General features: G+C 32.4%; 1 protein-coding gene across 6 annotated transcripts in view; it reads right to left on the reverse strand.

Moving 5' to 3' along the window:
- The window catches only part of LOC147068591 (uncharacterized), a 147121-nt gene that overhangs the window by 22746 nt on the left and 107818 nt on the right, over positions 1-16557 (reverse strand). For all 6 annotated transcript variants that reach the window (XM_085953208.1, XM_085953212.1, XM_085953210.1 and 3 more), the window contains 2 exons: positions 7373-7595; positions 5416-5555 (listed from right to left, as the gene is read on the reverse strand). In XM_085953208.1, the coding sequence (XP_085809334.1) occupies positions 5416-5555; positions 7373-7463 (231 nt within the window). In that variant the 5' untranslated portion in view covers positions 7464-7595. The remainder of the gene's footprint in view (positions 1-5415; positions 5556-7372; positions 7596-16557) is intronic.

Raw genomic sequence — 16557 nt, forward strand, 5'->3', positions numbered from 1 at the left:
GAAATTTCCAGAGACCAAATTTAACACACAATCTTATGTGCTTAGAATTCTTACACATTTCCGTGAAAACTGAGGACATGACGCTTATTAGTGGAAAGTATCCATCTGATAGAGATCTAGGCAGACCGCCAACATAACTGCCTTTGAAAATGATTGACGATCGGGTTTCATGTGCACAGAAAATGTGCATAATGAGTAATGACAAAAGACACTACCCGCATATAAATGCGACATGCGTAATGAAGCATTTCATATTTAAATACCATCAATATTCAAAACAAAATAACTTAAAAATCGAACAACAATGTTTTGTGTTTACAGTGTTGCCAAAATAATACAATTTATGATCAATTATTTTTAATAAGTTATAGGTATACCTAGTACCTATATCAGTAGCGCACCCAAAATATGAAAACCATCAGAATGATTTTACATATTGAAATCGAAAGCCAATAAACTATACCTTGGGTTTAGACAAACAACACGGCAAAAAATGATTTGTAATTCTCCAGCACCCTTTTTAGTAATATTTCTTAGATTTTAATTTCTAATACAAAAATTTCGAAACACTAATGTCAGGTTTTTTTAGAAACCTGTTCCCTAATGAAATTCTCGGTGTCCACCCGAATTCCGGAGTGGTATAGGTCATGGCTGGGGAGGGTTGACAGGGTTCTAGCCTGGGGGCCCGGGCTGTGGGGGGCCCGGCGTGTCGGGTTGACCAGATAAGTGAGATAAACACACATCATAAATTAGCTTTAATAGTAAAAAAAATTCGCCTGCGGCGCTATTATGCTTCATGACTATGAACATTTAAATTTATATAAATGTCCAATATATTTTCTGATTATTATGTGTCGATACTCGACAGCTCCATTATTAAAGTAGATGTATTGAAAATCGCCAATAATTCACTGTATAAGTACCCTCAATTTGAACTAAAACACAATTTGAAAAACGTTAATGTAGTGTTTTACACTGCCTTTAATCTAAGCAGTGGATAGGGGGCCCGTCAAATACCCTAGCCCAGTGGTCGGCAAACTCATTAGTCAATAGAGCCAAATATCAACAGTACAACGATTGAGATTTCTTTTGAGAGCCAAATTTCTTAAACTTAAATTATATACGTAGGTAGTAAGTAGGTACACTGCTAATTTACTTAATAAACTTTAGTTAAAGTTTTAAGTCCTAATTAAATTATAGGTAGGTACACTGAATAAAACTGAATATCATACGTAATAATGATCTTATTTATTAATAAAAATTAAATTGTAAGTCAGGTATCCATAAAATTGAATCATGACAATGACTGACAAACTCAATGTGAATAATGGCCTTGCATCTCCTTGTAAAGTTTGGGTAAGTCAGGTTCGTATGTTGTTGATTTAATTTTAAGCACGATTCCAGGTTCTCATCAATAAATCGATTTCTTAATTTCCTCTCTTGGAAATCTTTTTACCAACCACAAAACTTGCAATATTAACATTGTTGACAGATTTTATTCAGTACCTAATTAAATACAGAACTTTATTTTTATTGACTCTTCTCCTCAGCTGCTTTCTTCCTTGCAACATCGGCAGAATATTTAGCGAAAAATTACGAGTTTTTCGTTGTAGTATCTCTCTAAATTTGAATGCGCCAATTTTTGCCGACACATAAATACAGGTCGGGAAGCCATTTAAGTTTTGAATAAACGCGAAGTCTCGGTCTATTCAACATCACATTTACGGTTATCCTCTTCCATTTTCTTTGCTTCTTCTTTGTAGCCATGTCAAATATGACAGAGAGCATCTGTGGCAGAGCCGCACTCAAGGGGCCAAAGAGCCGCAGTTTGCCGACCACTGCCCTAGCCTGAGGGCCCGTTTCAGGATGTGGGGGCCATGGTGTAGGTACACCTAGTGCAATAGACAAAAGACCGATAAACGAGATATAAGGCAGTGTTGTATTGAGTAGGTTGTGCAATTTACAAATTATGCAATAATACTTTTTTTGTCCATTTTCAATTAATATGTTGGAACCTCAATATTAATAAAAAACCAAAAATCTGCGATAAACATTCTGCGAAAAGAACGACTACACTCACTACGGTGGTGGTGTAAATCAAAAGAACATTTTTTTCGGTGGAATTCGGAATTCGGTTGTTTTAATTTAATAAAACGCATTTTTTTTTAGTACTTACTTATTCCACTTTTACTAAATAGATTAGGACCGGTTTCGTCCGCCTCAGAGGGACATTTTCAACTAGTTGAAACTATGTATATCGCCATGTATTGTGAAAATATGTAAAAATATTTATATGAAGAAGAAAAAGAGCCTATGGGACTAATTTACATTCTCCTCCTTGGGCCCCCCCCAATAATAATTCCTGGGTGCGCCACTGACCTATATAGATAGTAATATTTCTCATGTTGGTATGACACCGCTCGTAGCTAACAAACCGTTTGAAAATAGAAAGATAATGCAGTAAATTTGCAAGAAAATATTTCCCTACAATATAACATTTCCGTTGACTTTTACTATTAAAATGAAGACTTTAACGACATACCTTTAAAATGTGAAGCACGCTTTTGACATGTAAAATAATATATCGTGCCAATAGTTATTATTCACATATATGAATATAATATATTCTATATGCATTCCCTTTATTTGATTATGCACCTATTATGCATGCAAAATAATATTTTTTTATTTTAATATAAGTTAGATATGCATCACACCGGCGATATAACACTAATATATATCACACAAAATAATAAAACTTCATGGCATTTAGTCAAAACCAAGGTAAACATCTTGGACATACTTTTAATAAATTCAGGATCACTATCTCGGGGGGCAAATAATATTGGCAGGAGAATAAAAGAGGCCTAGTTTGATGCCGTCCTTGATTGTAGACCCCATGTCAACCGCCATAAACAACAATGGCTGTGACAGCTAGAGACGTGTCCGATAGATATATGCATAATAATAATTGGTGTGAATGCTCATAAGATGTATTACCGAAATGAGTAGTACCGAGAAAAGCCTGTACAGACCTACAAACTTATCTGGAGAATGAGATGGAGGAGCCACTGTCGAAAACTACCCACGAGTCGTAACTGGTAAAATCTGACATTCGGATGACGTTTTTCAATATGGTGTGCTATGGTAGTTCGTAATTCCATTTTTGGCCATTCTCCAGATAAGTTTATAGGTCTGTACACTGCAAGCTCGGTAGTCAAAATTCAAAACCCAGAAAGGGAGTTATTCAAAATCGTTTTAGAATTAAAATTGTAATGATTCAAAATGATTTTTTCTCAAAATTTAGTAGGTAGATGTTATTAGTAATATTATTTAATTCAAGAAAATATTTCCAAAAAACTGGGTAAGTACTTTACTTACCATGAGAAAATGAAGAAAAAAAAATATAAAAGGGGACATTAAAATCGTTCCTACATATTATATAAATATATTTGAGTCAAATTAACTCAATATGAATAAAAACATACTTTTAGACAGCTGATTAAAATATTTCGGGTATTAGGAGATTGGGTATTTAAAAATACAATAAAATAATTTCTCGAAAAAATGTCCCTTGCTGTTTTTTTTTTTTTTTTTTAAATTTGGAGTGGTTAGAAGCACTCCAAATTTAGCACATCTATGGTGCGTGCGGTAATAAACGAATGGGAGTGAATAGTGATTATCACTTTCTTTTCAGAGTAACTCTCGGAGATGAGATTTTTAGTGTAAAATATGTTCATCTTATACGTGAATATAATTGTCATGCCTCGCAACTAGAGCGACCTCGCGCAAAAGCTCCAGTCGCGCCTCACACTTCCTGGGACTGGCCTTGTTTTTGAGGGAAACCGCGCATGCAATATTCTGAACCACTTGACCAATCCATTATAATTATTCTATATGCACGGATCATTCTGTCGAACACGTTGTTGTCCTGATAGATATTTATCTTTAGTAGATAATTGTAATTATGTTCCGGCCGCCCCACTTTTGACACAAAAAAGTGAAAATGCCCTAAAAGAATATTCGCCCTAGTTTGGGGCAATTTGTGGTGGTCTAGTTTCGAGTAAGTACTTTATTTGAAAAGAATGAGAGCGATAAAGTAACCCTCATTAAAATATTTTTTTACGATTTTAACGGTACATAATGGTTTACTTTTCAGTGATGTGTTTTCTTTACTTTTATTCGTAGGTAACTAACGTCTTTGAGATGTAATAATATATTCCAGGAATATATTATTATAATGCAGAGATGGCGAACTTATGGTACGCGAGATGATTTTGCATGGCACGCGAATGTATTATGTTAAAGAGTAAAAAATTAGATATAATTTTTAAAAAAAATCTACGAATTCCTAAATACATATTATATAATATTAAAAGTGCATATATTTTTCAGTTTTTAATAATATTTTTACCAACAATATTTATCAATAGATGCGCAAACGGAAACGACGAAATTCATGCATAAATGACAGATCGCATTGTATAAAAAATAACAGGCAGATACTCTTCAAGAATAAGCATTATATTTACTTTAAATTGCATAGATCGGCCCGTAGGTTTTATACGTCACACATAATAATATTATAGCACAGGCCTCATCAGGCGGCGGGGCAAGCCGCGTCGCGGAGAGCATGCCTCATCTTATCCGAGAAAATTTGGTGTCAATTGTGCGTAAACAACCAAACTAATTAGGCATTATAGTAATACTCAAGAACTCCTTTGAAGAAAATTTTGAACCTTTTTAATATAATTCTTAGAACTATTTTTTTCATTTTTTTCCTGCTGAAATTACTCAAAAAACTGCTCGGCACGTCAAACAGTCAAAAATTAATATTTGGGAAATTTTGGCACGCGTACATAAAAAGGTTCACCAACCCTGTTATAATGTATTATGAAATAATTTCGATACCTCCCTCAGGAAATAACTAAGGTTTTGTTGGTTTTGAGATATTGTTTCCATTCGTTAGACATTTTTTTTTTATAATTCTATACTTAAATAAAAGGTAACAAAAAATCTTGAATGTGTAATATAATTGAATAACCCTTTCTTAGCATAATCATTATTTTTACTAAACTTTGTCCACATGGGAATGATTGAGTTGTTTCCTTAATAAACTACTCAATAACATAATTATGTCTATATGATCGTGGGTTTGAAACTGACAGAAAAGTTCGTGAAAAAATTCGAAATATGATTATATATTATGATTATAATATATTATATTATAATCATTTAATTTTACTAATATTTACACATATAAAATAGTATTCAACCATCGTAACGTACAATACAAGTTCTAGTGAATTGCATATAAATTCTAAATATACCTACTACGTACAATAAAAGAAGTGGCGTGTAGGTCATTTTGCAACAATAATATTACAATGAAGGAAATGTAAAGAAAATACTGACCTTGCAGGCAAAATGAGCATCCTGCCATGTTGCCATGGTGGGAGAGAAATAATAACAGCTGCTGCCCAATCTGGAGAATTCAGGGGGACAGACGTAGTACATGGATCTGGAGTTGTTTGCTTCTGACGATGCTGAAGAAACTGAAAAGTTGATGAAAAAAATAATTAGGTACTTATACTACTTTTCTTGAAGGGAGAATCGGTTACTATTTCGATAGAAATCCCGAAAACTTTCTTAAAATTATTCAAGTCTTAACTAATTTTATACGATTTGCTCAATCATATTGATCATCTATATATTAGCAGTAGGTATTTAGTGACTGTCATTATTTAAGCTTTTGGAAAAAAGGGTTGAGAGAAGAAAAGGAAAAAACGCTACTTATAAATAATGTGTTTACTACTTGGTGTTCACCACGTATTAATAATTAGAATTTGTAAACCCTCTCGTATAAAATAATTAGAACTAAGTAGGTACTACATATATTGAAGATAATAATTAAATTATTTGTATTCATGTTTATGCTAGAATATAGCACCTTTGCTCAAAAATGCCGGAATGCGACGGTCACAGATTCGATGTAAATATTTTTCAAAAATGTTTTATAATAATATTTGTAAGTAAGTAGGTACTTATATTTATAATGTTTTAGGAAAAGTAGGTAGGTATATTTATTAAATATAACGTTAAATTTTGGTATTAATATAAATAGGTAGGTAGGTACCTACGTAAATAAATCTCACCAGCGAATCTATTCTATACACAAGGCTGCTATCGAGGGTATATAATTATTGTTACAATAAGTAATCTAGCCGTCAAAACTGTCTATCTCTAAAGGTTAACACAGCCAAGAAAGGTGATATTAAGAGATAAAGCATAGCACTTATTGACAGTTCGAACAGTTAAATAATTGTATCAATTAATCGCATCAGTTAGAGTTGGGTTTCAGGAATTTCCCGACGGGAATTCTCGAGAAATTTTCGAGATTTTCCATCCCGAATCTTGATAATTGAAATTTTTAACATTTCGGGAAATCCCGGATCCCGAGACTTTTTCCTAGGGATTCGGGATTTTTTTATTAACAAATATTAATTGAAAAAAAAAAACGATTTTCTTTATGAAAAAAGTGGATAGAAAACACAAAACGTTCAAAGACTGATCGGGGCATTCAACACAATTAAGCCAACGTCGACTCAAAATGAGCGCAATTTTTGCAACATCAGGGAATTTTGTGTCTCAAAAACGTACGCGATTGTCAGACGCAGTGATTGACATTTTTTTAAAAATTTTATTTTAATAAGTAGTGTTTTGGATTATTTTTGTTTTCCTACTTCTACTTTGTTCGTCTTCTTATATAAATAAAAAAATCATATTTTTTTGGAATTTGTCTGTTTTTACACTGATTTTTACAGGTTTTTTTTTTAAATTTGCCGATTTATTGAGAATTCTCGAGAATCCTTTTCTGGAAATCTCGGATCTCAAGAATTCAAAATTTCATCATTTCGGGAAATCCCGAAACTCGAGATTGAGATTTTATCGGGAAATACCCATCTCTAGCCTCAATACATAAATATGATACACTACCCTCGATAGCTGCCGATAGCAGCCTTCTGTATAGATTAGATGTGCAGGTGAGTGTAATATCCCTATATCGTAAAAGAACCTTTCAGTATACATTTATGTGGAAAGTACAGAGTACCTATTACAATATTATTTATTATAAATTATCGTGAATTTACAATCAGTAGGAATACACCGAATCTCTTTGAAAGGTTATAATATATATACATTATCATAGGTACACTATATTTTTTTGTGATGGAATTAGAAATAAATATTTTTTAGAGGTGAAAGCTGAACATTGATTTTTTTAAAAATAAAACACAACGGGCCACCAGGTGCACGTACTCTGAAGTAAACTTAGTAAACAAACACAAAATAGATATGACATTATACTTACATTGTAAATTTGCAATGATAAAAAATATAGCTGGAATGCAGTTTCCGAAACCAATCCATCTTGGCAGTAGACTTTGTTTTATGGTCCCCATTCTTAAATCACTTTTTCAAAACTTTATTTTATTGATGTTTTCATTTGCTACAGTTGCATTAAAACTGACGTAATAACGTCATTACGTTAATTTGTATTGTCGTCAGCAGCAGTTTGTGGGCCGCGCAGTGGCCTGGAAAGAAAGAAAAAAATAACGTCAAGTACATGTGATAGAAGTCACAAAATTGATGAAATGGCGGTGGGCCGGACATATCGCACGGCGAACGGACAACCGATGGACGAATACACTCATTCAGTGGTAACCGAGGGACGAGCGGAATGCAGAAACATTTATCATAACTAAAATTTCCTTAGCAGAAAACACTATGCAGAAACATGTCGTTAGTTAAGATCAGGTTGTCTATGGTTCGCCTTGTCTTAAAAGCTTCGTTCATTTTTTCTATTGAAAATAATACCATATTTCAAAATTCTCTTTTCTATAGTTTAGGTAAATTATTTTGTAATTGTTAAACGATGACAAAAATATGACAACTGCACTTTATAAATGCAATAACTATAAATACATAATTAATATTTAATTATAATACTCTTATGTCTCCGTTATCAGTCATTATAGGTGATTTCACAGGCACCGCAAGATATTTTTTTAACATGGTAACACTAGCGTCCAGTGTCATTCTGTCTGGCATTTTGTATTTCTGCGGACTAGTGTATAAAAAGTAAAATAATATTCTGCATATACATGCTAAACGAATTAACATCAATATCCATATTGAGATAAATTGTTAAATGAATATGAGTGTATGGACTGTTTTATAGACACGCGAATTTATTTTGACAGCAGCTGTCAGTGGTAAATGGTAATACAGAAGAAGGCGTGTTCATAACAAAAGTAGTCTATGGTTAAGGATTCCTTAACTCTATAGTCAGTATAGTCTATAGTTAAGTCATGCTTTTCGGCAACTTATCCTTAACATCGAAATCATGGATTCTGCATGGGGCTCTAAGCGGCCACAGGGGCGCCCCAAAACCCGCTGGATTGACGAACTTGTCAGGTTTGGTGTAAGTAATTGGCAGTGAAAAGCAAGGAACCGAGAAGAGTGGAGGGAGCTGGGGGAGGCCTTCATCCAGGAGTGGATTGCCCCGGCTGAAAATATACATGTCATAATATGTTAGTGTTAGCACGGAACTATACCGCTTATACCAAGATTCAAAACTCTCCACCTTCATACAACTCCAGAGTCTAAACTGGGCAGGCCATGTCCAGCGCATGCCTGAGTCACGGATACCGAAGAAGATCCTCGAACGAAACCCAGGGGGGAAAAGACCAGTGGGAAAGCCACGCACACGATGGGGTGATAACTAGGGAATCCAATCCCGAGCCAAAATTCTGATCCCGGGATTTCGGGATTACAATTTGACAATCCCGGGACTGGTCCCGGGATTGGCATTTTTTCCATTTTTAATATAAAAAAATATATTTACAAATAACATTGATAAAATCAGTCAAAAATAAATCTAGTATAATTTATACTATTTAAGACTTGTTAATATTGTATACGTTCAATCTTGGAAATACATAAGTTTAATGGAGTAAATAATATCGTAATATAAATAATAATGTGAATTTAATATGAGATTACTGTTTCTGATAGTAAAGATTTAATTAATGAAAATGATTAATAAAATAGTAAAGCAAATCATGGTGTACCTACTTATGGCCTTTCCGCTTCATAAATCTAATTAGTCAGCCAAATATGAAACTGCCGTAAAACGTATGAGATCATGGTGGAATTACTTTGTTAATAGTGCGAAGAATTGTTTTTTTTCAATCTTTCTCATTTTTATTAATTTACGTGACAAAATAAAATAAATGGGCAACTTACACATGGGTATAAATCAAACTTCATTCATACTCAGTTTATTTCTAATGTAGTTATTTGATATTAAAAGTATTTTTTCTGTTATATTTTCGTTTTTATTTTATTTTCCATAAAAATTGATTGAAAAATCAATCCCGAAAGTTTCGGAATTATGTTTATCAATCCCGGGATTCATAGGTATCGAAAATAGCTCGGGATCCCGGGATTGGAATCCCTAGTGATAACATCGCAAAAGATGCCAACCACCTGCTAAATATCAGAAACTGGAAAAGACGTGCAGAGGACCGTTCCGGCTGGAGGACGGCGGTGGAGGAGGCCAGGACTCGACTTGAGCTGTAGCGCCATCGAAGAAGAAGAATGTTAGTGTTAGATCATTATAATATACCTACGGTGGATATAATTAGAATGTGTTGCGATCAATAGAATGAAACCCACGACAATCACTTTTTGTGTTGAGAGTACTGTGGCCAAACACCGCTATTCAGGCCATAAGAAGAACTGTTTGTCGAAATTTATGTACCTAATCGAAGATGTTTGAAAACTGGTTACTGCATTGTATTCGAAAATAATCAATAAATATCAATAAGTATAATACCTATCAAAATACATTTAAATTGAAAAATAATCATAGGAAATGTAATAATAAGGTGAAAGCTTATAACAGCTTTTTTTAAATTGTACGATTATCTATGAATTTAAAAAAAATATTGATCTTTCCAATGTTTCTAGATACACTTTGATTAATTAAAAGCTTTAAATGTACGACTAGGAATTTGGTTAACCCAATATGGTCCATCCAAATCATCAAAACTTCTTGACTAGAATGGGCTGGGCGGAGAAATTTTTGGAGACTCAAATTGCGGTGGTTAGATTACGTGGTCCAGGATCCACGAGCGATTGGAATACCGGATTCTACATTTTAGGTCATTTCATTAATCTACATGCATAGATATAGTAAGTAGGTACTACATATTTCGTGTTTTTATTATGAACGAGGGAACTACGCCATTAAATGTACATAAAATTTCTATAAACGCTTAATATTTTATTTGAGTGGTATATTTACAATATTATCCTATTTTCATTCCGAACCCTCATATCTCGCATCTTGCGTATTTTTAATCAATTAGGTCAGGGGTTGGCAGTTTGTCAAGTAAGAAGAGCCAAATTGTTAAGGAAACAGGATAACAATGGTACCAAAGAGCCTCATTTATGTAATACATATGCATATTTGTATATGGATTTTTAAGGGGGGGAAGTTCAAGATTTTTTATTAAAAAAAATAATTAGAACGGCGTCCATGCATCGCTTTTGATAGCTTTACTATATCTGGCAAATAGCTACCAACTTATTTTTAATTGAATGCATGATTGTACATTTTCATCCGTTATTCTGCTTCAAAGTTTATTTTTTATTTGGTTCAAAGATGAGAATGTTTGTTCGCATATATAATAATATTATGTAGAGCCAAAGATTGTGAAAATCCAAAAGCTAGTTTTTTTAACGCGTCATAGGCAAACTATTCCATATATCAAATATTATTGTTTCTATCATAGGCAGTTATTTTATAGCTGTCCACTTGTGCTGAGAGATCAAATTGGATTTCTCTCTTTCAAGTTCTTCCAAGCGACTGGTCAGATCTGCGAATTTGTTGCTCCACAGTCTTTTGCTTTTTAAATCTATTAACTGCAACTGGAGTGAACCAGGAACGGTGTCGGCGGCTCTATCTCATAAACTCATATGTAAAATTGGAGTTTATGTCTGAAGAGCCGCAAACGTCTATGCAAAGAGCCGCTTCTGCCGACCCCTGAATTAGGTGTATCAGTATTCTTTACAATTTTGACAATCCGTTTTACGAATAATAGGTTGGTACGCGCGATTTAGCTTTTGCAAGTTATGCAGTCGTGACAGTTTAATTATTGTTTGTTCAGCATTTCGAATTTCGAACTCTCGCGCGATAAATCAGACGCAACCATAGAGCTTCGGCCAGTAAAAGTTATTTGCGGCCGCTATTTCGGAATGAATTGTTTCTTTTTTTATCTCACTTATATGGCTGTCAATTAAGCGTGCAAGATCGCCATGTGACACTTATTATTTGTGAGGTCGGTCAGGTTACTTGTGTCTGAAGGCAATCTGGTTTTGTTGCCGAAATTGGACAATGCAATTTATTTTATTCGCGACTACGCAACTCGATTATATAATTAAAGAGAAAGTTAATCAGATAACGGAACTTTGCGCTGATTTTAATCACAATTACTCGAAACCGCGCTTTATACTTTTCTTATTATTAAACCAACGAAAAAATATAATAAATAAGGGACCAGCCAGATATTATCACTCACTTTATTTTTTATCTTTAAATTCCATTTTATAACAATTAACAAACAAATATACCCTGTAATTATTTTTCTTACCAGCCTTCAATATACCTACCTATTCTGACAAACTGCTTTTCATAAGGCAGAAATTATGGCATTTTATAGTCTTTTCAGGATTATCATCGAGCAGGTGATTTGACAATCTCTCAATAATTTTGATAGTAAAGTAGGCGCCTGCAAACAATAATAAATCATATACTTTGACGTTTCTTTAGCGATTATTGTTTTTTTGTAGATAATCATCGGCTATTAAACCGATCAATAGCTAAATAAAAGTTTCCCCGATTTTCTTTCTTCTCGCGTGTATTAGTCGATTAATGCCAATGTATGTTATTATTATTATTTTGACTGTGTGGGTACTTATGGAAAATTTGTTTCGTTTTTATTTTAGAATGAAGTAAAGAAAAAACTTAAAACCCATAACGGTAACACCAACGAAACACCATAGTTTTCAATCAGCAAATTCGTGCAAAACGGTGAGAATTATGAGAATTATGAATTATACTGATAATATTATCAATATTATTATACTTACCAAATAATGTTAATGTGGCTATAAAGACGACAAAGAGATCCGTTATCCAGACCATTATACGTTTGAATGATTTGAATGTATCTATAGTCTATGAATGATAGTAATCCTCACTCTACGTTGAGATAGAAATGATCGAACAATGTGCATGCGTACATATTTTATATAATATATTATCACCTCTGCAAATCTCGTTTCAACAGTTTGAACAGTCAGCCTTGCGATTTGTTTGAACAGTCGTTGAGTTGGTCTATGTGGAGAAATAAGGTTCAGTAATAATTTTGTATTGTTCTCATTATTGATTAAAAACATCTGCTGTTTATATTGCATCCATCTTGTAATGCAGGCGAATGACACACTATTGTTTACCATCATCACGAATTTATAGATACGTGAACACTAAAGAAAATACATACAATTACTGAGCATGGATAAATTACTCAGTAATTTAAAAGTGTAAAAGTATTTATATAACGTGGGTAGAAAATAGAGACTTTTATTTTACAACGTTGGACATAATATTCATAGTTATTTTGTAAAAAAAAATATACAATTTTCCATATTAGACCTAAATAAAATTGTCATCATTATTTAAAAAAAATCAACCGTTCAACTGATAGAACTATGGATAAAGATTAGGTAATTTTTATCGATAAAGATAGGAGTTTTTTTACTGTAGGTAAAAAAATTATCGGAATTTACATAATTGATATGGTGAAATCTTAAGTAGGTTTGATTTATTTTGTTATATGTACCTATTTGGATTTTTCACGAAAGGGGACATTAAATTTGACACCTGCTGAGAACACTCGTTATAATCTCCTGTGTGAATATATGTTATTTTCTTTGTAGTGACCGTATCTTGACCAGAGTATATTGTTATCACACTTATCACTACCAACAGAAGATGAATTATTTTACTAAATCACAAGACTTTATAAGAGAACGATTCGTATGAAACACTACAATGATAACAATCATTAGGTACCAATGATACAAAATACAACAGCAAATCGACATTTGTCGTACCCATGATGCCAGAGTAAAGTGATTTCATTATTTATGCATTAATTTGAAGGAAATGTTATTGTCAATTTTATTATAATTGAGTGATATGTACTTCAATCTGTTTGTATTATTTTATTATAATGACATGGGTACATTTATTAGAGGTCATACTGTACTAACTTGGTAGGTAGGTACATATCTCTAGCTGTTTATTTACCATTTATGAAAAAGTTCCTTGACGTGTCGTATTATATAAGTTCTGTACAATTTTTTTATTAAGGTATACCTACAGCTTTTCTTTGTTATCAAAAACGTTAAAAAATAACAAATATCAAGGTTAAACAAACCATATGTAAGGTCTCCGAACCATGACCTTTCAGTCAATAAATTTTATTAAATCAAAATCATACTGGCATTAATAAATCTGGCGAGTAATAATTTTAGACCATGAAAATTACAAGAGCACGTAAGCTTTCAAATCGTAATATCTAATTAGCATTTGTTTTTGTTTTTCGTAATCGTTTTGGAATAAGTCGAGCGAAAGCTCACGCTATAAATATGAGAACATAATAATGGCATACCAAACCATCAATACAAATATGTGATGTTTTTGAATAAACACAAGCTTTCTATTTTGGACACATTTGCTACTTAATTTTTGCAGAACTATTTCTATTTATAATAATATGTTCCAGTGGCGAAGGGTGACTTTTGTAAAGAGGTAGGCTGAGAAGAAAATTGTTAGATATATTTACGGGACATAAGAAGATAATCCGACATTACTACTGATTAATAGGTACACAAAAATCGATGAAATTCCAAAAGCTCACTGATGGTATAAAATTAAGCAATTAATTTGAATTATGTATTTTATAAACGCAAGATACGCTCAAAATATATTGTCATCTTTAGAAAAAATCCATTGTTGTGTATCTGTTCCATAACAATTTATAATTTAACCCGTAAAACTAGACATTTTAAAATACTTCTATATCTAAAACACAGACTTAGGTTAACTGACATAACTGACTGAATAAATTGTCTTAGTCTATAAATGAACTAACTGTTAAATAAAAATAACGAGATAAATTATTTTATATTTTTAACAATAATCAATATTTATGTGATTGAATCCCATAGAATTTATCTTATTAATTATTTTGAATAAATGTGCTCTTACGTAATATGTAAGCGCTCGTTAAATAGCTTACCGATTTCTATGGGCCGCCCCGCAGACGTATGGAAATTATGAGAAACAAACTTCATATAAAAAAAAACTTTCGATACACGCGAACATAATCCATACAATATGTGAAGCGAAACGAGATGTCGCTTATTTTTTTAAGCTTTCGAGACGTCATGACATAAATAGTGCTTATTGAAATAGGGGAAAAGATCGTAAAATTATTATGACAATTATACGATAGATGTCGTTGGGCATATTTAATATAATGTTATTATGTGATTATATTATTTAATATGTCAATATAAAATTGTAAAAATATTTTTCTTAAGAAGGTAGGCATTAAATAATCGCCTAGTATGGAGTCTTCGCCACTGATATGTTCAGATGTACACAATTCGGGTTATAGTATGCGGGGCTGATGAAAAATTCTCGACCTCGCTGAAAACAAGATCGGGTATTACTAATTAAATGCATACGGTACCAAATATAGCACAAGCGTTTGTGTAGCATTTTCCGCGGAAAAGAAAAATAAACAAAATGATAATACGAGAAACAATACACCACGCATGCATGTCAATAAATGTTTTGGATCATTTTATTTTTAACTATAATCTGAATACTAGACCAGTAAGCGAAATATTTGATCAAGTTTATTGTTTTGAATAGTTAATCGACTATTATTTGTAATAATATAAACATGAAATTAATTTTTATATAGTAAAACATTTATTTGTACTACATTTAGCATAAAATATAAAATACTTGCATAATCAAAATGTAATTTATACTGGCGTTTTAAACTTTTACGAATATTTGTCATGTAGGTAAGAAGAATTCTCAATGAATATCAATAATAGGTACACGAAAAACCTTTGTGCAAATCGATATGGAATGGTATTATGCGAGGACGATCACGGAACCATCTACAGTTCCCATAAATTGATGATGTTTGTGATGGAAGAATATGACGTACCTACCTAGTGATTTAATTATATACGACAATAAATAAATAATATATACATAGAAATAATGTATAAGGCGTCTTCTATTACTTATGGTCAAAATTCTTTAAGATTCTTATTTTTTTTCAGAAAATTTTAATTTTGATAGACGTTATTATTCTAGAACAAACTATAATCGATATATAATATTGTTATTAAATTAATAAATAACCTAATTCTAAAACTGACGTTTTAATGGCTCAATTTTAAATATTTTATTGATGTATGGATATTTTATGACTATTATCTATCTAAAAAAAAATTATCTATCTATAGGTTATGGTTATGGCTACCTATGGTTTGCTTGGTTGCACCAATATTATCTCCAATTTGTAGTCTTAGTTCAATAAAAACAAGTACTCATGAGTGACAAAGTTTAGTGTGCACTATTCATGTCGGTATTTAGCAGCCTACTTGCACCCTTCGCCATTGGTGAAAAATAATATGACAGCAATTGATGAGAAAAAATACACGTGTAAAAACCCGAAATCGGGTCATATGTGGCTTTTAATATTGAAAAATGAAGCTATAACCATTTTTTCTGTTAACTATCAATCAATGGTGAAACTGCATTATTTATTGACTAATTTAATAAAACGCAAATTTGTTTTAGTAGTTGTTTCACTTTTAATAAATAAATCTGGACCGGTTTCGTCTAGATCATGGTTTCCCAAACTATGGGTCGCGCGCGAATGTTGAGTGGGCCCTCGCCACTGTATACATGAATTTAAAAAAATAGGAAGTGATAAAATTGATATTTCATTCAGCTATTTATAATTCCTAAAAATTGAAATAAACTTAAAATACGGAAAATATTGTGATAAAATAATAATAATTTGAATTGTCAATGCACTATTAATGGCAGTACAGTCGCGGAATATCGCCAGCTAGCCCTAAAAAATCCTTGCAGGCGTAGGTATTTCAGTAATATTTTTTTTTATTTAAGTTGTGTTTCGTATTTCAACAGTCTTTCGTTCATATTGGTAACACTTAAAATATTTTTTTTATTTCAATTAGAACAAATAAGACAGCATTAAGTAGTTCCACGACTCCCCACTGGGAATCTGAGCATTACTAATATTTATGCCCTCTTTTCTCTAAGACAGCTAAGAGGTGGGTCCCAAGATTGGAAATTTTCGTTAGATG

Source organism: Rhyacophila brunnea, unplaced genomic scaffold (genome assembly GCF_057557595.1).
Source record: "Rhyacophila brunnea isolate RB1 unplaced genomic scaffold, BYU_Rbru_1.0 scaffold_3, whole genome shotgun sequence".
NCBI lineage: Eukaryota > Metazoa > Arthropoda > Insecta > Trichoptera > Rhyacophilidae > Rhyacophila > Rhyacophila brunnea.